Source organism: Megalops cyprinoides, chromosome 12 (assembly GCF_013368585.1).
Source record: "Megalops cyprinoides isolate fMegCyp1 chromosome 12, fMegCyp1.pri, whole genome shotgun sequence".
NCBI lineage: Eukaryota > Metazoa > Chordata > Actinopteri > Elopiformes > Megalopidae > Megalops > Megalops cyprinoides.
In genome coordinates, this window is record NC_050594.1 from 9075462 (window position 1) to 9101835 (window position 26374).

Sequence of the window (26374 nt, forward strand, 5' to 3'; positions counted from 1 at the left end):
CTCTTATCTCACTTTGGAGGACACTGCACTTCCATAAAATTGCAATAACCCAGAAAGCGACAGAGTTGCCAGTAACTCAAGCCTTTTCCTCAGACTTTGGACTCGCTCCCTGGCCTTGGTCCCTCTCTTGAATCTGCAAGAGGAAAGGGCTTAGTCCAGTGGTCCTGAAGGAAGCCAGCTAGAGCCTAGCAAGAACCACATGCCTATTACTATTACTTTCATAACTACACCTGTCTGCTGTCTCCTCAAATACGATAACATGTTCAATTTGTGGGTATGAGCAGGGTGTGAGAGTGTGCTTTGACAACAGAGAGTGGACTCCTGCAGGGATGAGAGTGACTGTGTGATCAAGCTTCAGCAGCTGCAAGGAGAGACTAGATCGGTGTGGCTCTAACGGCAACGGGCTTCCTCACTTAAACGATCGGGTTGTGAACCAGATTGAGGCAGATCAAAGGCTGCTGTTTGTTTACCAGGAGCGAAGACCAAACAAATTCAGCTGATTGCTCCCAGGTATAACAAAAAGGTGCTCTGATACAGGAAACTCGGGTCTGTAGTTTTTATTGCTGGGGCAGGGTAGTTATTCCCAGAGAATCACAACAAACGTTTTTTTTTTTCTTTTCTACCTGTAGCTACCTTCTTAGCTACCTATATTAGTCACACTGGACGTTCTCTCCGTTTGTGGGGATGGATATTCATGGAAACAGTTCGTGTTAAGCACTGCACTCCAGAGTACAATTGCTGTGTCTCATCAAGGAGTTGAATCCACAACCTTCTGGTTGCAAACATTCTCATACTTCTGAGATTCTGCATGAATGTAGTGCTGTAGTGGTCCCTTGCCTTCTCGCATTTGTCTTCAGTTTACCCCACCCTCTACCCCCGAGCCCCCCGACAGCCATTTCACATCAACCACGCCCATCACGCCCTCCAGTACCCGCCCATCACCTCCCCCCACTACGGAGCCGCCCCTCCCCTCTCAGACCTTCCTCCTGACTGATAAAGTGCTGTCCCCCGGGGGACTCGCCCTGATCCCCTCAACATGGCGTTCGTGACCGCGGGACACTCTGTGCAGACTGCAATGCATTATTCATGAGACCAGACGCACCTCCCTGCACGCCGTGAATATTAATCTGCCAAATTTTCTGCCCTCATATTCTGCCACACAAATAAAAATTGAACAAAAGGCCCGACGGTGCTCCTGTTGCTGTCTGCAAAAATATCCAGGTTAGGAAGCTTTCATTCCGAACTCTGACAGCTCCACATTGTGTTCAGCGGGAGCAGTGGGGGAATATTCGGTCAGTCGGTACAGAAAGTGTGATGTGGCAACATGCTGAGCCCTGGCCTTGATCATGGGCTCCATGTGTCAACTTGGTGAACTGAGAGGGAAAAACAATAACCCTCTCAACAGCACCCAGACTGAAGCCATCCTGAAATGGACTGCCTATAACTGTGGCTTTCTGTCTTATGCAAACTATATAAATATAGACTACTTAGATGGGACAGGTAGGTGTTTAAACGGCCACTGGCCTTTAGAAGTGCCAGTACATTGCAAGGAGTAAACGCACTCTCACGCAAACAGAACCTAATTCCCTTGCTCACTCACTGACTGTTCTCAACTCCGATGAGGAACACAAGCCAGGGAAACTGCCAACAAGCAGATGTTATACCCTGTCAATCATACCACATCGCAAACAGCGTACAACAAACGTTTCCTCTGTGGTAAGAGCAAACAAAGTGTGAAGTCACATGATCATGGTGGATGTATTTGATTGGATGTGCATATTTGATATGAGGACTGAGGGGAGAGACCTAAGTGATTGTTCACCATATTAATCCATAGCTGAGGAAGCAGACAGGCCTTATTCAGCCTTTGATGATCTGTGGCGATATTCGAAGATGAGTATGAATGTGTATTAAATGAGGTTAAAGTGTCATATCCCTTTGACCACATTTAATAAATTGTGGATATCAGAACATGCTCTGCAGGGCCACTGTAGCCTAAAAAGTGCATCACACTTGGCTTAGACTTCAAAATATTGAAGAACGTTTTGTGGTGCCAAATTCATGCAGCACTGTTACAGCTAACAAAAGCGGTCTAAAGAAGATACTGACAGCATAAATACCTGACACAGGTCGAGAAACGCCTTTAAACCAGCACTCCTACATCACAGCCATATAAACCCAGAGCGACAAGAACTCTGAATAAATTTTTCCCCTTTGAAATCACGCACCGGACCTACATGCTCCTTTAAAGTGCCTTTGTGGCACAACTCAACGCCGCCACGCACACCTCTGTGGTTTCCGTGGTTACAGCAGTGCGACTGCCCAAGCCAGCCGCTAAATAATTAAAGAAAGGAAGAATGCAAATGCCGGGGAGTGGTGGACGGGGAGGGCGCAGAGGCCAGAAACTGAGAACAATGCGGTCACTGCGCCTCCCACATGTGACCAACAGGAGCCAACAGAGGGCACCTCAAATTACCAATAGGGGGGAGGGGGGTGGGGATTGCTCATTATTTCCTAAGCAGGGCTCCCGCGGCCCACAGAAAAAAAAGCTGAGGAGCGCACTGCTCATTTTGTAGGACATGAAAGGATATCGATTATGAGTAAAAATAAGTGGGGCGTGCCGGCCGGCCGGCCCTGCGTTGAGGCTGAGCCTTACTTGATGACCGTTCCTTTGGCGCCCCCTGCTGTCGTGAGCATGACCCTGGTGGTGAGGCTGACTCGCAGGTCGTCCTGGTCCAGCCCCAGCAGATCGGCGCAGTACTCCAGCGTCTGGCTGGACTGGTTCGTGAGGGAGCAGCCGCCTGAAGACACGCAGAGATCAGCAGGTCAAAAGTCAGTGAGGCTCAGCTGCATTTATATTACGTTACATGCTTTTAGCAGACACTCTTATCCAGAGCGAATTCTAGCACAACAGAACATAACTGTGTCCATTCAAGTTAAATGAGCAACAGTTTAATGCAACATATAATGACAGTATCCACCGGCAGGAAGGGAGTGTTCTATGCAGCTATGTAAAATGATTATTGATCACATTAAATGACTGATTATTTTCAGTAAAATAAATAATGGACTGAAACCCTCATTGTGACATAATACTTGCTGAATACCACTTAATTTATATTCATATATATTCATATACATATTATTACATTTTATATTATATTTTTTTTACAACCCAGTGATGGAAAACAGATGAATCAGTCCTGAATGTAAGTTCATATTATGTCAAGGTATAAATATACCAATTTTCATACCTGAGAATAATAAAGACCATCGGTTAGAGACAGGCTACAGGGTCATTTTAGTGCATTTTTTTCTTATTCTGCGTTCAGCTGAATCACTATCTGTTTATGTGTGTGTGCGTCTGTACATACATGTGCTATGCACTGTATGTAAAAGTATGTGTATGCAAGTGAATGTACGTGCTTATATGTGCATACATGTGCCTGTCTTCCTGGGCTTTTACCTGAGGTGCTCCCTGCCTCCTCAAAGTCAATGTTGCCCAGGTGCAGGACTCCGGCCACCACGCGGAACAGGTCCAGCTTCTCCGTGTCGTCCAGGCCGATCTTCTTCATTGCGGCGCACATCCGATTGAAGTCGCCCTGGTCGTCGAGCAGGGGGTCCTTGAGGGCACCCGACTTCAGATGCTACCAAATCACAATGAGAAAGTTAATTCTCCCTCCTCCTTCCTCTTCTCAGCCACATACTGCAAAGCCTGCTGTTAACAGAGACCATATACATGCAGCCTTGCACCAAATACTGGCAAATTAATTTCAAACTTTGACCCGCCCCCCGCATCCCACCTCCTCCAATCAGCGCTGACTAATGGGGCTGGATCAAATCTTGAAATGCTATCGGCAATGCTATCGAGTTTGTCTTTTGTAATTAGGTAGGTCAAAGGTGGGTCAGAGTTACCAGCCTAACTAAAGAGCGCACACAAAGGGGTACGGGCGTTAACGCTGTGATTCGCCACACCCGTCACACTCAACCGGATCATTGGTGCAGGTTCTTCTCAGTTTGTGTTCAGCAACGTTTGTTCACCTCACACCGAAACGTGGTGAGAAAGCGGATCTGCAATCCACGTCTCCGTGAAATCCGGGGATAAAGTCAGTGATGATAGTTGACAGGCACCAAAACAGAGACACGCTCCACAGAATGTCACAGTACATACAATACAGCCAAGTGAAAAACAGGGGATTGTGTTTGCCAAAGACTAAAATACTAATATCCCCTCACAGATCATCTATATGTGTAGTACGTATAGTAGTGCACATAATGTACCTATTTTTTCTTTCACAGAGATGACTAAAACAGTCTCAGATGTGTGTTTCTGCCATATCAATCAGGATTTGTGTTTCATTCTATGAGTCAACACAACAGGATTAAATTCATGACTCTTCAAAACAGGCTTTGAACAGACATCAAAACTGAGTGGGTTTCAGAATTCATACATTGATCAGAGAGTTCTGTCAAAAGCATTTCAGACTGTGACATTCTGCGACCAGACCAAAAAACGCTGGAAAGGATTGGAAAAACCCAGACAGTTAAGCCAAGACTGCAATATATCTCCATATATCGCTTCTAAAAAAAACCATGCACAGAAAAAAATGCAAGCGCTGGCCCCACTACAACCTCAAAAGATGTAAATTCTGAGATGAGAGATTCTCAGGATTTACTACGGAGAGAAAACACCTCCCGAACGTGATCACCTTTTCATCCTGCAATACACAGGGCAGAAGCAGTGTAGAGAAACATACAAGGGTGTTGATTAAAAAGACACAACAATGACACAGAACCGCAACAAATCCATTCTGATCCATGGACATAATGAAACTGAGGCCAGTTCTCAGATCTGCAGAGCACTGCTCTGTGACAAAGGCACCTATAAAGAGACACGCTTTTCTACAGCGCTAACAGAACTGCTCAAAGGAACTTACAGTGGTTCTATGAGAAAAATAAAACTCAGATAATCGATTGAAGATACTTGGAGTAGCTTTTACATGGGAGCATTTTAAGGGGAATGACTCTGGTGTGAGCTTGGCAAACTAAACTCTTTCATTGGGATTAATACTCACAGTTTTGTAGAGAGCCTTTTCAAGTTCCATTGGATATACATGTTAAATGGTAATTTCCCAGTAACTAGTAATAACGACTCAGGGAGCTACCTTCAGTATACTAAGGTAGACTCCATACGAGCATTGGCTTGAAATTTAGATGGACATGTAATTGTAGTAAACATTCTGGAAGCCTGAATTTTCAGAATGTGAACTTCAAGGCAAATATTAAAAATGCATTTTCAAACATACTTAACAAGGATAACACAAAAAGTCTTTAATATTCCAAAAGGAGAGAGAGAATCCAAGCAATTTCTGCAATTTCCCAGTAACAATAATATTTTAGTATACAGCTCCTGAAGGGCTGGCATGTAAAACAATGATATTGAAATTAATGTCATATTTTATGCAATTAACCAGAGGAAACATGCAAACGAATTTCAAAGAGGGAAAAAAATCTCGTTAATGCTGCAAGGTCTTTATGCACGCCTGAAGAGTTTATAATGAACTCTCCAAGCTGAGAAGTGAGCAAGGTATGCATAGAATTTCGGCAAAAGATTTTCGTGGAGGTTCAGACTCAGCCAGTGTTCATCCATCTCTCCTGTGGCACAAAAAATGTCCATACACACTTCCATGTTATTTCATAAAGTTCCGTTACACAGGGCTGTAACACCAGAGTAACTGGAAAATAAAGCTGAGAGGTGATTGAGCTTGTCTGTCATTATCTGGTCATAGACATCCAACCCAAAGGAAGAGGTCCAAAAGGATATCATTCCTTATCAGGAAGAACATGAAAACACAGTCTGAGGAATTACAGGTAACCTTTGAAAGGGTATGCATAAAGTCTGCATAATATCTCCATGAATGACACCTGACATATACATTCACTGGCATTCATTAACACTTGTTCCAGCTGACAAAAGATGTCAAAGAGGCTCAGTGCATAGTCCTCCAGGTCAGAGTGACATCATCATGACAGGGAATGACATGGTTGTCAACTGACATTAACTGTCATAGTTGTACAGTATGACATTTTCCATTTATGGGAACTGACAGATACTATCAAAGTGATACATCATTTACCATGTCAAACGGGCTAATGTCAGCCAGGAAAAAACGATAATGACTATCAATGAATGTGCCAGGTGTCATAAGCTGCTTATGTAGCTAGCAGTCAGTAATACCTTTTGCATACACCGTCAAAGGAAGTATAATCAAATTCTACAACAGGCAGACAGTAAATCATAGGAAGAATCTTTAATCCTCAGTTCAGTACATTAAAACATCACCTCCCACCCCTCTTCATGTCCAATCCATTTCAGACTGTTAGGAGTCTGGAAAATGGAATCTCGGGATTCAGAAGAACAGGCGGGTCCCTGACCTTTGGAAACATTTTACACGGTTCTCAAGGGTTTAATAGCAAGCAGACTGGGAATGCACCGTACCTCTGGACTCTTGCGGTTCTGCATAATCTGCTTGTCTGTGTCCTTGTTGGCGAAGTAGCGGGTGCAGCCTCGATTCAGATACTATGGCGAGAGAGAGGGGGACAAAAAAACATTAATGCAAAGCACACATTAAAATAGACTGATCTGAAACTGTGGACAAAATGATGAAACTGGAATCCAAGACAAGATTGTCTGTGTCAGACAAGTTACTCATTCTAGTAGTGGAGTTTTATTCATTCACTCATTCACCCATTCACTCATCCATTAATGCTGATAATCTTATCAAGAGTGAATTACAAAGTCATCTAGGCTTTGATAAATACATTACAAATAAATCACATGTCATGTGAAATATCCATGAAGAAGTGCCGAGAAGAAAAACTGCTGAGATAAAAGCATACAGCCGTGACCACCATCAACATAAACATGGTTCTCAAAAACGATTATTAAAGCAACATTATATCAAGGCACAGACAATGATCCAAAAGGGCAGCATGACCTTCGGTCACAGTCATGTATCACGCTGTCCCAGTCTGCGATGAATACTGCAATGCATGACGTCCTTTCCAAGCTCAAGGGCCAGACTCACCGTCTCACAGTCTGAGTGCTCGGACGTCCAAGCCGGACCGGCAGTTACCTCAGGGAACATCGTTCACAACCTCAGACCAGGTCCTGACATAAAGATGCCATTCAGTGAGGTGGGAACCATTTAATGACCCCATGATTCTTAGAGCAGGGAAGAGATTTAGCTAGGAATGCTGAGAAGGTGAGGCCCGATTATCCTCAAAGTGAGCAGAGCTATCGTAAGTTTCACTGATTTGCACCACTTACAGAACATTGCCGTTGACGGCAAAGTCAAAGTCTTTTGATCAGTTCATCCAAGTCAGTGATTGACAGCACATGGGATTCAATAAATCTCACTCTCCCATCATTGTAAAATGCTTAGGCATAAATAAAGCTGATGATTTATTAAATCGTCCTTTATCAAAGCTTAACCTTTCCGTCTTCTCTTTTAACAGCCATCATTACCTCAGCCACAAAAAGGAGCCATTCACAGAGAATTCCCCAACCCACCCCCGGCAGCCCCCTCTGATCTACCCTCTTACTGCAGTTTCCTTACAAGAACCTGCAAAGCATTCACTCCTTTTAAACTTTCTTTTGTGGAAAAAAAACTGTTTTCAACCCTTTTACGCAGATCACGACTTCCATAAATAGCTATAAACTGAAAAAAAAAAAAATGAGCGGCAAGAGTAGCAAATGTAGAGAAAGCCGGGATCCTGAGGAAGGAGTTTTTCTTCAGAGCACCGTGCGCAGTGCCGCACTGATCGCCTGTGAGGCGGGATGGCGGGGTTTGAGCCGCTGAGGGGGTACCATTGGCGCACTCGAGACACAGAGCAGGGGTAAGAGCGACTCGTAATGTAAGATTCATGAGCCGGGCGCCACGGAGACGATGGTGACGTCCCCGAGGAAGCTTCCGGAGAAGCCCTGTGCTCCGTCTCACGCGTTCTGTAAAAATTCCTCTGACAAGATAAATTATTGTTGATTTTTTTTCTTTCCACGCCCCATTGCATCCATTCTCCACATTAGTGCTTACGATAAACTGGCAATTAATCAATTAAAATGCATACGGAGCAATTATGGGACGCCTCTCCCAGACGACAAGTTTTTTTCTTGATGGAGAGGATGCTCAATTCTGTTCCTAGTTGCCGTCAGGAAAAACAACTGAGGAAATCTGTCTCAGCGGTGACTTATGTGTTTAGACAACCTTTTCCCCTTACTTCCACAACATTACGAGAGTGGCAGTCAAAAACCTGTGTGAATGAAGAAAGATGTAGCCTGTGTACTTAAATTATTAATTCACTCTTCTGCTTAAACAGCTGGGAAGGTACAGAATGGTCACACAAAGCTGCCACTGTTCACAGGAGACTGGGCCAGATGTCAACACCATTTACCTTACATTATTATTTACATTATTGGCATTTAGCACATGCTCTTATCCAGAGCTACTTCCAACGTTATCCATTTATACAGCTGGATATTTTACTAAGGCAATTGTGAGTTAAGTACCTTGCCCAAGGGTACATCAATAGTGCCCCAGTGGGGAATTGAACCAGATACCTCTCAGTCACGAGTCCTGCTCCTTAACCACTATGCTACACTGCCACCATTAGACCATGCTTACTAACGCATTACTACAGTGTAAAACAAACTCGGTATCAGAGACCGAAAGTTTGCAGCAGGAGGAGCCAAAGTGAAAATCTCCCCTGAAGCTGCTGCCAGGCAATGGTAGGACCAGTCCATGGGCACTGAACTCAATCAGGTTCTGCAGCTCTCCTTCAGCCACTAGCATTCATTACTGAGGAGATGGACGTTAAAATGATCTAATCAGGGCAATGACCAGTTTAATCAGGTGGTAGGGCTGAGTAGCCTTGCAGGCACCGCAGCCTTCCAGGGTCAGGAACGAGTAAGTAGATATTTTAGTCCACAAACAAATAGCAATCAAGCAACTCACATGTTCACCATCTCCACATACAGACAACACAGCAGGAGCTCATCTTCTACATAGCAAATGGCGGCCCCTAGTGGCTTTGTAATGAATTACTGCACTATATAACTCGCAGAAACACTTGCTGGTTTAATTCCAAAACCATTGTGATCTTAGCAGACACAGAGATGGAGAGTTCAAGAGGTCATATTACTGTCTAAAAGTGCTCACTCAGTGCTCTCTAATGTTCAGGCAGAATAGCTATTTATCACAGATATTTTGAAACTAAGTGATTAGTAAAACAACATGGAAATATGCGTGTGGAAACATAGGAAATACGTAAAGGGTGGTGTTAAAATGAGGAAGACTTTCTGCATATTTAAGCTGTGTCAGAATGCCATTACTTTGAAGAAGGGTTTTCCCCAGACAGAGACCGTTAAATAGACCATGAAGAGTCTGGCAGCACCGGGCCCACATTGTTCAGACCATGAGCGGAACAGAGAGAACCCCGCTCAGAATGCCCGATTAGGCATGGAGAATAAGGGCTCAAATTGATCGCCCACCTCCGCAGGTCAAAGGTCAACATTCTGCCCGCTCCCCTACAGTTTGCCAGGTCAGAGTGAATCAGCACGGAGACGACACTGTCTGTGCTCTTTCCGGGGCTGGCTGAGCAGTTCTGGTTGCTGCTGCGGATCCTGGGGCTGCAAGGAGCTCATTAGTAATCAAGCTAACGAGTGCTGATAAGATAGCCTGTCGAGGAAGTGAATTCCACATGCTGTAAGTTACCTAAGCAGCAAGCCTGTAAATAAATGCACACTCACTGCGACTGTAAATATCCACTTGCCTGTTGGTTAAATTAACAGACCAGCTGAGGAAAATGAACACCAAACTAAACTACCTGTGACCTGAGGGTGGGGCCCTCCTAGGCAGGACTTAAGACCCCTCTTACCCTGAATTTGTCTGGGGAGTCGAGGTGGAGCCTCTGCCGGATGTCCTCGGACGCACCGGCGCACAGGCGGTAGAAGATGTGGTAGTTCCTCTCCTCGGCGCCCTGCACGCAGATCCTGGACTTCTCCAACAGGTAGTGGGACACGAACCCCCCTACCACTGCATTCTGCCACACAGGAACAGCATGGAATGGTCAGACCGGGTGCTATGCAAAGACATCTTACCACTGAGGGATAGTTCAACTATGTACAGCAGCATTTTCAAATGACTTGGATTGTTTGGCAATGTAGCCTAGGATTATCTAGTGGCTTAGCCTTGGACTGTCTGGCAATAGACTGTGGCATGGTGAATAAAACTATGAAACCAAAACATGAACTTACTGAAGATACACTATTTTTATCATCTCTTTAGCCTTCTCTCATCCCTTGAAATACCTCTTATTTTCAAAAGCTGCATATACAATTGGAAGCACAAAGCAAACAGCCAAGCAAACAGAATCAATCAGATGTGACCAATAGGACATACCAAAAAGTGTTACTCTCAAATAAAGATCTCCTGTTTTTTAAGCCACATCTCCTATTCCTCCAGCAGGTGCCTGTATCCAGGGTGACGTTCATAGCTAACATGTGGAACAATATCCAATTACATTTACACTTAAGCTATTCAGGTTAAGTGTCTTACCTCAGGGTGCAACAGTAGTGTCCCTGACCTGGATTTAAACTTGCAACCTTCTGGGTTACAAGCCCAGCTGCTTAACTGCTGCACCAGCCAGCAGGCAGCAACAGCTAATATTTGACAGGGCCCTTCAGTGACGGTACCTTCTCATTGAAGTGGATTTCCACAAACTTCCCAAAACGACTGCTGTTGTTATTCCTGACAGTTTTAGCATTTCCAAACGCTTCCAGCAGGGGATTGGCTGTAAGACAATAACAGAAACATGAGAAAAAACACTCACTGTCTACAAACACACATGTACGCATGGCTGTAATTAAAATACTGAGATGACATACAAACATTTTACAAACACAGAATCATACCTTCCACAATCCTCTCATCAATATCTTGACCCGTTCCATAGGATGTTGTCAAATACCTGCAGAAAACACAACAAAAAAAAAAGGTTCATTCATAAAATGTATGGACAGGAATTTAAAATCAAAACCTGGTCTCTCAGAAGAATACAGAAAGAAGAGAACAATACAGACAGAAAAGTAACTTCATTTAGACTTTGTCAAGACGAATGTTCAAGATCTACATTATCCTGGCGAACACTACAGTTAGGAATGTGATGAAAAGCGAGCGATCGTTCTGCCACACCTGAGGACAAATTTTGTGTTTTCTGTTTTTCCGGCTCCAGACTCTCCCGAAACAATGATGGACTGGCTCATCTTCAACACCTTCATGTCCCGGTACGCCTTGTCCGCTGAGAAGCACAAACACAGGTAAGAAATCCGTCCTTTAAAAGATTTTCATAGATTTATGTTGGTGGAGTAAGAGAAGAGCATGACGAGCATGGACACTGCAGATGTGCATATCAATTTATTTGCTGTCTGAATGCTGTCCTTTCAGGTAGGAAGGACTAATAATTTCAATTAACTATGTTATCCCTTCATATAAGATCAACAAGATTTTCTCAATTAACAAGTACTCATCAATGTAGCTGATATCTGATCACACACATTTAAAAGTTATAAATGAATCATTATAATTGAATATTCCCTATCATTCCTTGTGAAAATAATTCAGTTTGCCATCTGGTGGTAGTGTCTGGGTTTTTCACTGCCGTGCCAAGAGGCCACGCCCTCTCACCGATGGCGTAAACATGGGGCGGCAGTGTGCCCAGGGACCGCCCCTGGTAGCTCTTGATGGTTTCCGGTGAGTAGAGTTTGGGGATGTCATAGTACGGGTTCACTGCGATCAAGATGTTGGCTACGAACGTCTGGAGGAATAAAGTGAGCACAAATTAAAGCACTGAAAATGAAAGCTATTTTCCGAACTTACAGGCCACACATTTTACCAGCGTGTTTCCACAGAGGGATAAACCATGATGACAAGTCACTGTCATGAATAATGATGGCAAAGAGGGCAAAGGGAGATATATCAATGAATCTTGAATGACACGCTGTATTTTTAAGGGCCTACTTATATGGTTGTAAATCAGATGATAAGTACAGGAGTATCTCATAATTAAGCGCAAAAACCAGGCAAAATGAGTAGTAAAGTTCCGAGAGTGAGATTGTTTAGAAAAAACTGACCGAAGCTCAGATCTACTGTTCTGGATAATGTCAGGTTGCAAACATCAATATCTGCAATAAAATGCAGTTTAGTTGCTTTCTCGCAAAAGTGGTCCGCTGTACAGCTCTTCTACAGACAGTTGTAGTTCCACACTGTAGTCAGTAGGTGTCCCCTGGAAGGAACTGTCAAGCATTGTCTACAGGCGCCCCCATCTCTTTCTCTGCCACCTGTCCCAAACTGCTCCAGGGGCAGATGGGAAGGCATCACCATGTCACTCAGATAGGCCTGATCAGCTTCCCCTCCGGCAACAGGATAGCATCTCAGGGGCGATTAGCGAGGTCATCTGAGATGGGGGGGGCAGGGGGAGTGCATTGGGGATTGCTTCAGCACATGGGCCACATTGAGAGGGTGCTGAAAGGCATGGCCACACCCGCAAAGGGGTGACAGCAGACCTGGAGGGGGTCTGAGGACACCTTGGTCAAACTTTGCTCTGCACACACACACCCTTTTACGGACTACACCCCTCCCTGAAACCAGGGGACAACAAACCGTTATAGAAATGAGAGGACCAGATCAGGACAATGAGTCAATGTTCCAACAGACCATGTGGCTAAAATAGGGCTTATATCCCATGGCACAAAGCTGACAGGCATGAGGGAAAGGAACAGTTTCAATACATGGTTGTTATGTTACAGTATGTTAAGGACGGACAGACGTGAAAATGGCACATGTAAACAGTACTTACGTAGATCTTATCTTTGCTATACCGCACACGGACATTGTTTAGAAGTGTGGCTTCATTCAAGTACATAAGGGAACCTGGAGGAGAAAAATACCACTGTTTCAAAACAAAACTTCTGGAACCCCAGAGGGCTCTTAGCAAGACAAAAAGGATTCATAAGACCAAAAAGCAAATAAAAACTGAAACCCCCTAGGCACAACATAATATTATGACTATGATAATACAATGACTCAATGAATAGGCTACTTGAAAATTAACCCCAGGAATAATTTTAGTGAGATACCAAGTATACACCCAGCATGACTCTTGCAATACTAGCTTATAAATAGTTGTTGGTCCAACCAAAACTTTTCTCTGGGTTTCAGCTTCTCATACAGCTCTCCTGGGTGATGCATTGCCTGACTACTTGTCCATTTGTGATGATTTTTATCAACAACTGAAACTGGTGCAATTTCATTTCCTATAAAGAGGACTTGTATCATTTGTGCCAGTAATAACGTTCATTCAAAGTAAGAGTTATAAAATGCTCTTCTCCATCAATACATGATTGACCTCTGTATAAACTTACAGTTGTCTTCCACATGTTTGTTGACATCGTCCTCAGCTGGGAACACCTGGCTGATGGGAGCCAGGAAGGTCTGCAACACGCAAACGAAAAATGTCACATGGTTGGCATTCGCGAGCGTCACGCGTCTCCACTGTCAGAGTGCTGCCCCTGAAAGTGTGGCAGCCTCCAGCATGACTGACATGGTAACCCAAAGCCTGTCACTGCAGTTCACACACAGGGCCCGAAGATTAAGGTCACGTACGTCAAATGTGCTGTTTAGACATTACAATGACAAATCGTGGAGATGCGAAACCTGAATTATTTATTGTTATGGGCTTAATTAAGTCACTGTGCCAAATTTGCTGAACCGTATTTTATATATATACATGCATAGTTAAACATACATACATATATTTATGTCTAGCTATATGCGTGTATACACATACATTTACATATTATTATTCGTACATATTCATATAGGTTTTATATTTATGATTTTTTTATATGCCATTTTAAAAGTAATCTATGAAAAGTAACGGTAAAGTAATTGATGGCAATGTATCAGACGCCTTAGGCTGCAACAGTTGCTCACGCAGACTTCAGAGGAACAGGTGCCTGTGTGAGACGCAACAGGAGAGACACCTGATGCTAATCAATAATTCAGCGGAAACTCAATAGGAGAGTCCCGTTCTCAGAGGTGACAGCCGGGTTTGTGTGGGTGTGCATCAGTGCGGGCGCAGGTGGGGGGGACTTCTTTGTGTCCTGACAGGAGCACCACTCCAGGTCCTCACCGCATTAATACTGATTATGATTTAATGCGCCTTCTTCTCCGCTCGGCCACTGACGCAATCAGCGCGGGCCCGTGGTTCACGGACTCCAAAACCCGCACGTGCAGAACCGGGCAGAGGCAGTGACCTTTATGGAGTGAGGATCGGCTGGTACCAGTGAGCTGAGCCAACTCAAAGACCAGCGTAGCCACGCAGACTGTAGCACAGGTCCTCAAACACAAAGTCCACTCGAGTCTATGGAAATCAGGGGCACTGTGCCGTTTATTGGTTGTTTTGCTATTGTGACTCAGAGTGGTGACATCACTATCCTCACTGGACAGATGTACACCCCAAGTTACGCTGCACCTCTTGTGAGTGGACCTGTGAAAAGGGCTAGTAATGTTCTGTTTTATTAGAACTGAGAGACACCCTTACAGGTGATAATATTTGTACATATTATCTACTTATACAGGATAGCCCTATGTTTTCTGCTGAAACAATTCATGTTAAGTATTTAATACATGGGCAGGATTCACATACAAACAGGACAACAGTTACTATTCTTATCACTATTATTATTATGTCACTATTGTTGTTGTTGTTATGCCTCCTGCTCAAAAAGTCATCCTTATAAAGAAAACATGTACAAGACGTTTTGTTCTGCTTACTTCAGAATGTGGGTCAATCTTCGAGGCCGTGTGAACTCACCCTGGAACAGCGTTATTGGCGGCCATGTGACGCTTTGGGTATTTCAACAACAATGTCAGGCATTTTTCTTTATACTTTTAATAACGGCACTGTGAGATTTTAAACCTCTAGAGTTGGTGCCGATGTGACGCCCTTGCTCAGTTGAAGTCACAATGTGCCCTACATTCCTCCCAGCTCTGACCGACACCGTATCCATGTTTCCTTCTGTGTGGTGCATGACAGAGGAAACCACAGAGTCACGGGTTGAAATGCTGTCCGCTCTCTCCCTCTCTGCGTCAAAGGTAGACTGAGAAACCTTGATGCTGATACGCACCATACACTATCTACATCAGCCATGACGTTGTGTGCTCGGTTCCCTCCTAATATTTATCTCCGCAATCCACATATGGACTGACACTCAAGGCTGGCGGGAAGTACCACCACAGCCGCCAGTGAAAACAACGGGAATGACAGCCTGGGTGACAGCACCATGCACAGCGAGGCAACTCTGCCATCTCCGGCACAGAGGGCAGGGGATTTACGAGCAGGTGCACAGAGTACTCTGGCTGTTTCAAGAGCCTGACCTACCAGGTTACACAGCAGGAAAAAAAAAAAAAAAAAACAGCAGGCTGGCGGAAAGGTTGCTGTAGAGAACACCATTTACCCTACATTAGTGCCTTTGCTTTTAACCATAATGATCTATTCTCGAGTGGAACTCAAACAGTAACACAGTATTCCTGGCGCCAGAGTGTCACCACCAACTAAACCAATGCAGTAATCCCTGGTAACGGTGGCCGAATGTGCTATCCTGGATTCATTTTTGGACATGCTGTTCTAGTGCGAGTAGCACGGGCAGGAGTGAGCAGTAATGGCAAAAGGGAGACCACTGCATTGTGCACCCCATTCTCAAATTAAGCGCGATGGGGGCAATGTCCCTCCCATGGTATGTCATACTCTCTGCGTGTCCTGTGCTTTGCACCTGTGACATTGAGGTGGATGCCCAGGACAGGGACAGAAGCACCAATGTTTACTGAGCTCTGCCCAGAGGAAATAAAAAAAAACAAAAAAAACATTGAAGTTCTAAATCATAAACAAATGTGCAAATATTCTCTCATTTTCTTTGCTTTTTTTCTAATCACAACATTCTCTCACAGCTCACTGAGTTTATATCATCTTTTTAACGCCTTTTGCCCTTGTAGCGGCTCGTTTCACCTCTACAACCTTTGCGTTTATGAGGGAGTGCTGACCCCAATCCTCTAATAAACTGGCAGTTAATGGCTATTTTTCGCTCTGCAAGTCACGCAGGCCACTGCAGCATAGCTGGTGGTGCCAGCTGCAGGACAGGTGCTGCTGACATCATGTGAGCAGCTCGCAGGTGCCTGACGAACCGCAGGGTGCCTGGGACGGGTGAGCCGAGGAAACCCTGGCTGACCTACCCACCCAAATCCCCAGCCGAACAAAGCCAATTTGTTCCTTCCCTGCAGGCTCCTGGATAGCATTGGCATGTAGCATAGCTGTGTTTGAACTGAAGGAACGCAGGACTGAGCCTGCACTCAAGTGTTTACATCGTCCAGCTATACAGACATCAGGGATCTTTAACAGGACACCTCTCTCCTCTCCTGATCTGGTAATTTTTACAGTGTTCTTTTTATATGAATCAGTATGACCGCTTCCCCACAGTGCTTGTTGACTGACACAGTTTGCAATCACCTCGTTTTACTGCTTAACGTTAATGGGTTAATTACTTGGGATGGTACCCACCTTGCCCCTCTGGTTGAGTGGTTCGATGGTTAAGGAGTCCGCCCCGATGTCTACAATCGTACCCAGCTGGAACCCGTCCGTTGGGTGGGGGGCCCACACAGGTTTCCCATCCTCCATTGCACACCGCTGCTACACCACTGCTACACAATGGGCCCTGCAGGGGAAAGAGCAGAGACGTGTCAGCAGAGAATGTCTATAACAGGGATATTTGACTAGATGCTGCTTGGAACATCCTATTAATCTACTAAACCCCTTTCGCTGGGGTTTCAAAGCCTTACCTACTTTTTCCACCAAAAATGAACTTAATTTTAATCTCTCTCTCTCTCTTTCTCTCTCTCTCTCTCACACATACACACACATACACATATATACAAAGACACATACACATACACACCCACGTACACGCGTACACACATGCACGCACACACGCACAACTAGACCTGTGCAACTGAAAAGTAACTGAAAAACAGCCCATGATGCTCTATCCACAAGCAAGTATCAACGTCTCGCAAACTTAGCAACAGGGTGCCTTTCAAAATTCAATCTGACATTTGCACACCCTTGGAGGATGTCAGCTCTGCTCCAGAAGCGCTCCGTCACATCATTGAATCAGTCTGCTCCACGGGGGCTTTCAATTATCGTGTTATTCATTACACGAACCTCTGATCCTGGAACACAGAGCGATTAGCGTCTGGAGGAGCGGCTACCCCCAGGGAGCACGACGCCCGGGAGCAGGGTTAGGTTTCCCGTGGCAACCCCGAGAAGGGACAAGAGGGACATCACTCCGGTGGGGGGTGAGGGGGATCAAAACATCTCCAGCCCTGTCAGTGTGCCGGCACCTGCCACCAGCACCACCTGAGACTGGCCGCACAGAAGGAGAAAAACATGTTTTCCCCCTAGCACAAAATCCCTCTCACTCCCTCACGGGCTGATTAAAAAAAAAATCAATAAATCCAGATACCTTCACCTCCTCAGCCATGCCCACTTCAGTGGAGGGTTTGAGTTATTCAGAGCTACCTGTATACATGGACTGACGACAGAGCAAGGACTCTGAGAAATACTATAGCCCAGTGTTTCCCAGGCCTGGTCCTGTTCAGTCAGTGTGTGCTCATTTCCCTAAAGAACTCCATTAATTAGCTTTCAATCAAATATCTATTGAACATCTTTAAGCAATGTTCTTTAAGGAATGAACGCAGCTGAATTTTTGTTTGCGGTAATAAAATAGCAGAATAATTAGTTTTCCTTCAACCCACTTGTTCATGTCTGCCCGTCGGAAATGTAGGGCAGCTGAGTCAATTGTTTATGCTTAATTAATAGAATAATTAGTTACCAAAGTCATTGTTGTCAGCCCCATAACAAGGAATTAATTGCCCAATAATTTTGAGAATTATTATTTTTAATATGATCTGCATTACTGATTCATTTAAGTGACACAAATTCTCAGATTGAGATACATATTTACATTTTATACATTTTTACACCCGTAATGACTTGCTCCTTCCACAAAAGATTTAACATTGACTTACTGTGTAAATGTATGTCATAAAATAATACTCCAGGAACGTGCTGAAATACTAGGCCTGTGCAAAATAAATGGTCTATGCATATGAGTTGTTTGCAAACATTTGGTATGTCCAACTGAACACTTTCCCTGGGTTCTTCCTCTGCAATTAACCCCTGGTGCCCTTTGGAGCAGATAACGTACATGTCAAATCCAGTATTATTGAGTATTATGAGTATTTAACAAACTCATTATCAGTGGAGTAATTAAGGCACAATTGCGTAACTTAATTGGAAACGTTACATCAAATTATAGGAGTTAAAGCCAGCATACAACCATCAGTCACGGGGACTTGTGTGGCAAAACATCTCTAGAGCCTAAAGGATCACAAGAAAAATGAATTATGTGGACTTCACAAACAGCACCCTGGGCTTTCCGGCCCATTTAATGAGCAGCTAAATATTTTACCCATAATTCCTGATGAAGTTTCTCACGCTCAGAAGCACTACGGACAGAGTCATCGCTTTTGTATGGCCGTTTCCCAGGTCATAACCTCTGTGTGAGGGACCTCTTCAATGCCCGATTGTCAATTACTGAGCTTGCACACCAAAAAAAAAAACAACACTTGGTGTTTGCGACAATGCCAGCATTCTCTCTGCGCCGACAATGCCCGCACCAAATCAAGCTGTCATTTGGCCCAGATCCTTTCAAAAAATCCAATAAAGGGAGAAACTCGCTGGGGGAAACGACCTCAGAAACAACTAGATGAAAGTGTTTTCTTCATGATGTAATGGCAGCACTTCATAATGGAGCTGGCACTTCAGGGCAACATCACACAGAGCAGAGTACACAACGCTGCAGTCTGCCGTGTCTCCTAGACCGTGCAAAAAACCCCGGATGGCTCAAAGGCCAAATCAAAGACCAGAAAAAACCCACTTCCTGTAAAGCACTTTTACTTCCAGTACAGATGGAACATACGATAGCAGAGTTTCCCCTGGAATGACACACCTGAATGCGAGTGCACCACACTTATTTAGCTGGGACTGTACAGTGCACTCTTCTTATAAGTAATAATACATTTACATTTATTCATTTAGCAGACGCTTTTATCCAAAGCGACGTACAAAAGTGCATAAGCATAAACTGTATACAGTGATCAAAAACACTGGGTCAGAATAATTTCTATAATAAGGGTGTTTCAAAATTTTGCTTGTAAAAATAAAGTAATCCACTAATGAGATTCAATTTGGCCTCCTTCACATCATGTAATACAATGCCAAAAGAAGTGCAAAGGCCTCAGATGAATAACAAAAATCATATTATTTTATGTTTGAAATTATTTAAGGACAATGACTGCACCATGGCATTGTAGCCTTCACTGTATCAGCAATTCTCATGGTCACATTCCAATTAGATAACATGAGTCATATTATCATTATTTATATTTTATTTAATAAAGAATTTTATTTTAATAAAGAAAGAATTTTGTTCCATATCTGAGGAATTTTGCTCAGGACATTTCTCACATAGATAAAGAGAAAATGTTGAATAAAGCATTTTTAAACAAAGTCTGATGTACTGTTCATCTGGAACTCCACACTTAAAAATAAACCACAGATCTAATTCTGGATGGACGTGATTATTGGAAGAAGAGTGCATGACTGATGAGCATCCTATAGTTGGTTGTGAATTTTGGTGAAAATCAAATCTTTATGATTCTGAAAGTCAGTTTTTAGCCATTTAGGAAACACTGGTAAATGAACTAGTTTTGTTCAATTATGATGATTCTTGCTTTAGTAGTTTTAGTAGTTTTCAAAGTAAATTTTATCAAATAAGTGTTTGGATAAAGACACAGTACACACAATTATTATCGCTGTGTTAGACAAAAAAATCCTATTGTTACATATTAGTTCATCTTATTACAGTTACATCTTATATTTACTTATTGCACCTGGTCATTTGAAACATGCTCCCTCCTTTCCCTCCCAGCTGCCACAGAGCCCCACCCATTGAAAGTCCCATGGGAAACACTGATATGCGTTACTTTCAAACAGGCTGTATTAACTGATTAAATCTAGTGATGCCAACATAAGACTTTGAGACCTATTATATTACATAATAGTAGATGAGCCAGCTGATACTCCACAGGGTTTACAGACAGAAAAAAGAAACATGGCATTAAATGGTTTCAGGATTCAGCTGAAAGGACAAGGTCAAACGTTACAGCGGCCGAAACTCACTCAGAGAACTTTATTCAGAGCATATGTCACGATTCAGCATTCGGCTTCTAATCGCTTTGCCGCTAAAAATAGAAGCGGGATTAGGCAGCAAGCCCCTGCTGTAACACCCTGGAGAGCATCACAGCACGACTCCGCCCATCTCCAACTGTCCGCGGGCCGCGTGAAGCCGCTTGAGCATGGCGACTTCGGTCACGAACGCGTCCAAGGACGCTGCGCTGCCAAAGAGGGCAGGGGAAGGGCCAGGGTAGCTGCAAAAACCTCACTCTTGGATTCAGTTTCGAAAAATAGTCCCTTAATCCAGTAAGAAATTGGACCCAAAACTCTGTGCCCCCATGCTGTGTCTTGTTGCCATCGGCACGAAAGGGGATTTTCGGATGGAATTACGGGATCTCCCTGTGTTTCAAATGCGTATTACAGGAGTCAGGACGAAAGCGTAATCATATATCACCGAGACAGTCTCTGGTTTTGTTATCAGTGCAGACTGCAGAAATCCAAATCTGTCTGGAATAAATGGCAAATGCAACACCAAGCAGGAAATGATCCTGAATAATAGAGACTGGCACTGATTTTGAAAAGCTCCAAGGACAAGGCCACTGCCCACTTTTTCCTGTGACGTCGGCACAGACAGATCTATGTCCCTGTTTAAAAAAAAAACTGACCTTCATTCTACAATCCCACAGTATTGCTGTTATTAGGGACTCCCCCTCCTTCGGTGATCCAATCAGACCTGGGATAGGGATCAAAGGTCACTGACAGAGGATTGTCAGCTGCTGAAAAAGCAAAGCTCACTGGTTACCAGGCTCATTCACTCTGCTACTTCACTTCCTCATAAACCTGCAAGGATGTCATAAAAGCCGATGTGGAGCACAGCTAACCCACCATACGAACAGCGCTACAGCCAATGCCACAGCTAATCATTTCCCAGATGCCCACCTGATTTCCTTTTCCGTGTGGGGTCTTAGCGACAGCCCTTATTGGCGCAGATAAAACAGAAAAGACTTCTGACCATAGCGGCACATCAGATGAAGGGCAAAGGCCCAGAACCAGATAACAGATAACAGATCCTGGAGCCAGCTAATGGACCCCCCTACACAAATTCTGCACACGAGGAAAACTTTTCTCAAACAGCCTGATAACAAGATCCATATCCATTCTACATTTATTGCTCTGTTATCGGACAACTTCATTGACCGACTTTTTAGACTCTTCCTTCAAAAAAAAAAAAAAAAAAAAAAGTTACCGCTATATGGCTACACATCAAATGAACAGTGAGCTTCCTGCTGGGAAACACTGCAAAGGAGTCCTCAAAAGAGGAAAGAAAAAACCAGAGCGTTACAAAATTTAATTCCAAAGGGACACAAGAAGACAAACTTGACTGACAGAGGAGAGACGAAGATAAATTCTGGATTATCTTCTAAAGTATCTCTCTCTGGAAGCTCCTCAGCATTTGTCAGACTTGCCAGTACAGAAATTCAGCTCTGTCCGAGGAAGACTCAACTAAATCAATCAATAGTATCACCCAAACTGATAACAAGCAAAGCTACAGTTGCAGGCCTACATTATTGCCAATTCACGAATCATGCCCAAACACATGACTCTGCAGCCAGTTAGATGGTGCATGGTGAAGGAATGAATGCACAATACTGGATTCTTATGTATCTAACTGGTAAACAACTCTCATGTAGGAGTGTCGACTATAAATAGCACTAGAAATTACAGGGCAGAACACGAACATGAAGAAAGGAGATGACAATATATCCTGTGGCATACAATTTCTTAAGTCCTGATAGGAAGCCATTTTACCTAACAGAAATCCAAATCCCTATGCATTGCTGAATATATGAATATACATCCCCATTACAAATAATTATCATAACCACTCCTCGTATGTCACTAAGACCAGAAAACTAGCGTTGCTTCAGGTTTGAGTTCAGCCAGTGGATTATGGCAGATCTGTTGGATGCAGTGAGGAGAGTATTCAGAAGGCGAAGGAATTCACCAGTGCTGACACACTCAGAGATTAAGGGCTGATATGGACACACAACTAACTATTGAAACTAATGGTACCCCAACTTCAGGTGACCTGCAGCAATGAAGACCTTCAAGACATTACACTGAGGAGAAAAATGCCAGTTCAGAAGGGCACTGCCTTTCTTTCAATGAGAGTGGCGGTCACTTAGACACATGCCTGTGATCCACCTGTTGCAGGTAATGGCATATATCCAGTTATTTGAATATCAACCATAACTTCACTGATCGATTACTTGGCTCAATATTTGACTACTTGTGAACTAACAAATTTAAAAATAAAAATGTAGTGTTATTCCTTTCCTCTGAACACTCATCTAGAGGACCCTTAAGAACCCTGCATTATAACAATCACTGATATTATTCATTTACCTGAATGAAAGTGTACATAAATGAAGATCTCTTGGATGTGAGCCATGATTTATGAATTACCAAAGGTAATTAATCTTAAAATGTAGAAACTCCCTTAAAATATCCTAGGAATTACCTACCAGGTGCAAAATAACAATTGACAAAGCTTACATGCACTATACGGAGTTAAATCATTCAAGAACCAGATCAACGGTAATGTTGGAACAAATGCCAGTAATACCCTGCTGCTCCCAGCATGCAGTTTTAATGAGCTGAGAGCAGACAGCACACTGCAATAATTGCTTCATTTTAAAGCACTATGCTGCAGACTTCATTAGCCTGCAGCTGACGAGCGAAACCTGGTGTGTGGATCTGCTCCCTGTGCAAGCTCCCAGTGGAAGGTAAACACTGTGGCTCATTAAAAATAGGATATCTCCCACAGACCGCGCAAACAGACTTACTCACACAGCTCTTTGCAGCATGTGATTTAGACGTGCGGCTACCTTCATGAATAAGTTACTGCCTATCAGAAGGCCTAGCTTAATCCATCTAACAACTTCAAAGGAAGCTTGGGCTGTTTACTGGGAAATAGCAGTTCAGCCCTCAGTTATTATTTAACATGGAGATCTAATTAGTGCTTGAAATGCAGTTTTCCTGGACAAAGCATCTGAAAATGAACCTCAAAGAAAGTATTTAGTTGGATCTTCTAAGCACTATAAGGCCCCCCGATGAGTGCTTTATCCAATCGAACACCTTCCCTCAGTTTTATTTTCTCATGGAGTCGCCTGGGTATCTTTTTCATTGAGCATAACTGGAAACTACTAACAATCTGAATATTGTTGATGAAAAACACAAACAAAAACACAACAACCAATCAAATACAAGGAAGCTAAATTGCTGATGAAAGTCGTTTCTTTGTTCAGCCATCCACATGCTATCTTAAAAAACTAAAATAAACAAAAATACAGGAAGTACATTCATTTTTGCTCCCCTTTTTGATAAGGAGTGCAAACCTCTATGTTTTCCTTGCCTTTGTAAGTGAAAACCACAGAACAAATTGACTCCGATGACTGGGCTTTCCGCACAGAAAAGCTGCAGCAACAGGAAAATGATCCCGACACAAGGGCAAGAGGATTAAAGAGCCATGAATCCAGACGAGCGTCTGGACCGAAGAGGGCTGAGTTTATGTCCTCAGCATCAGGTCATCCTGACCGACCTGCAGAGGAGAGGGTTTCACAGGGTGGTACGGAGTGCTCAGGACGCTGGGCTTCAAACCAGGAGGTATGTTTGGGCCACTTCCGCTGTACCCCTGAGCAATTCTCTCAACCTGAAAAACTGTGGTAAATATGCAGCTGTATAGAGGAGCAGTGCTGAAAATGAAAGCTGTGCAGGTCTCCTTGGATAGATGGACAGCTGGGAACATTTAAAAAACTGGGAGCTTGTCAACCTGCTGCTCTCAAGGTACATGTCTAAGACCTCTTTGGAGACACTGTACTCCATAAAAAAACATAAGAATTACAAATGATTCTTTGACAATTAAAAAAACACACACACACACGAAAGAAACATAATTCGCTAAATCTCACAACCTATCACCAATACAGTTTATTTTCAGCCCAGTGTGTGTGTGTGCTGGGGGTGGGCGTGGGAAGGGTGTGTCTCAGACAGAAGTGTCACCTGCTCTCATTCTCCAAGGCAGCCCACAGCAGGGAACATGGATAACATGCACGCATGCGATAATTTCAAACTTCAGAGGAGGCCAGTCGAGACAGGATGTCTGATGAAAGAGGCCATGTGTGAGAGGTCAAGTCATCCCCTGAGGCAGGCTAAGAATCATCCGCTGATCAGGCAAACGTACCAAAGTCCAATGTGATCTTTATCTGCATGCACTTTTCCACAGCCTACACATCCTAAGATGTTACATTTGGAAGATGGCACACTGGCACAATTTTAATAATATCTGCCATAAAAGTAGAAGATGTTATCATTACAATTATTTGTTAGTCCAGTTCCTGAGCCTACAAGTCAACTACAACTACAGCATCACCAACATAATGTCTACTGGCTTTTAACGACAGAAAACAACGCTCATTTTGAACTGAGGAAGGCATGTTTGTGTAATTGTGTGTATTTGTGTGGGTAATGTTTGTGTAAAAACCAAAATTATTTGTTTTACTGAGGACTCTTAGTTCTAGGACTTCTCTGTCTTCTCCAAGTCTTTAATTAGTTCCTTTATTTAACCAGGGAGTCCCTGGCTAAGACAGCAACTTTAGAATAAACACACAATAAAGAACAGAAATGAGCCATAAAAAATATAACAACACACTAAATTACAAAGTCATACACAGACAGAGACAAAATAGTAAAGCTTATGAAAATAAAAAAAAAAGAAAAATCAATTTAAAAAGACATATTTTGTGCACTGTATTGCCATAAACATAGGTCAGCATTCCAAACATTAGGCTACCCTAAGCTAATAATCCACTAGAACCAATAAACCAATATACTTTGACACGTTGCCAGGCAACTGACACTGCACATAGTGCTGCACCAGCATGCGGTTGAAAGGCCAGAAGCCAAAGGCTGAAGAAGGAACAGACTTCAGCACACCTGCAACGCGTGTCTGCAAACTACTGTGTTATTGTGTAACAACAGTACATTTCTGATGGATGTTAATGATTATGTTTATATGCAAATAAAATTCAGAGGAAAAACCTCACTGTCCAGTGCCGTTGTGTGCGCTGGCTGCCAGGTACCTGCGGCAATATAAACGGAGTTCCTTGTGTGCTGGTATATTGCTCTAACCCCCCGATACAAAGAGACAGGGGGGGGAAACAAAGGGGCTTTGTACCGAGGTCAGGATGCATGTTAAAGTCAAAGCACCAGCTGTCAGCAATCCACTGGCATGTCCTTCAAGAGCTCCTGGGGCTGTTCTCTGAGAAATGATCATCAGGAGTTTCCCTCGTGGTGGTCACATAATGTCTAACTTCGGCACGAAATTCATTTTTGCTGAGCAATCTGACATGTTTTCAAAATGAACCTCCCTGAAAACTACTACACGCAATGCCTGGCCGCTTTATAAATGCCTGCTGCTTGCAACCAAATGCGATTGACCTTCTCAAATCTAATCAAATGTTATTCAAAATGATGCTCTTCACATCGCACTTCTTCTAATGATCACTGCAGGTAAATTCCTCCTCCTTAAAATTGCTCTTCCTTAAGTGTCATATTCTCATATCCCCTGTCATAACCTTAACCTTAAGTATGGTCATGGTAAATGTACCTTTTTTTATTTTAGCATCTGATCAAAGAAAAGAGCAAATTCTATTGACATTTGAAACAATACTGGTGTTTCCAAACACACAATAGCTATGTTCTGAGTGCCTATGAATACAATCACCAACAAATACCACACCAAGGAGTTCTTCACTTCCGGGACAATGAGACCATGGCCATCCATTACACAGAGCCAGCGCTGAATGACACTGAGCCCTCAAGGACATGTAATAGGACAGGGCATAAGTCACACACCCGAACACCACCATCTGCTGTGTCACGAACCAAAAGAGAATGCTTGTAGATG

At 43.5% G+C, this 26374-nt stretch overlaps 1 protein-coding gene across 2 annotated transcripts in view; it reads right to left on the reverse strand.

Moving 5' to 3' along the window:
• myo6b (myosin VIb) overlaps positions 1-26374 on the reverse strand; it is a 58828-nt gene that overhangs the window by 27049 nt on the left and 5405 nt on the right. For both annotated transcript variants that reach the window (XR_005005359.1, XM_036542220.1), the window contains exons 2-12: positions 16672-16825; positions 13478-13547; positions 12913-12986; positions 11742-11871; positions 11250-11355; positions 10970-11025; positions 10751-10848; positions 9934-10098; positions 6500-6580; positions 3467-3647; positions 2657-2801 (exon numbers count right to left, since the gene is read on the reverse strand). Coding sequence is in view for 1 of the 2 variants with exons in the window: in XM_036542220.1 (XP_036398113.1) it covers positions 2657-2801; positions 3467-3647; positions 6500-6580; positions 9934-10098; positions 10751-10848; positions 10970-11025; positions 11250-11355; positions 11742-11871; positions 12913-12986; positions 13478-13547; positions 16672-16788 (1223 nt within the window). In the remaining variant the exon portion in view is untranslated. The remainder of the gene's footprint in view (positions 1-2656; positions 2802-3466; positions 3648-6499; positions 6581-9933; positions 10099-10750; positions 10849-10969; positions 11026-11249; positions 11356-11741; positions 11872-12912; positions 12987-13477; positions 13548-16671; positions 16826-26374) is intronic.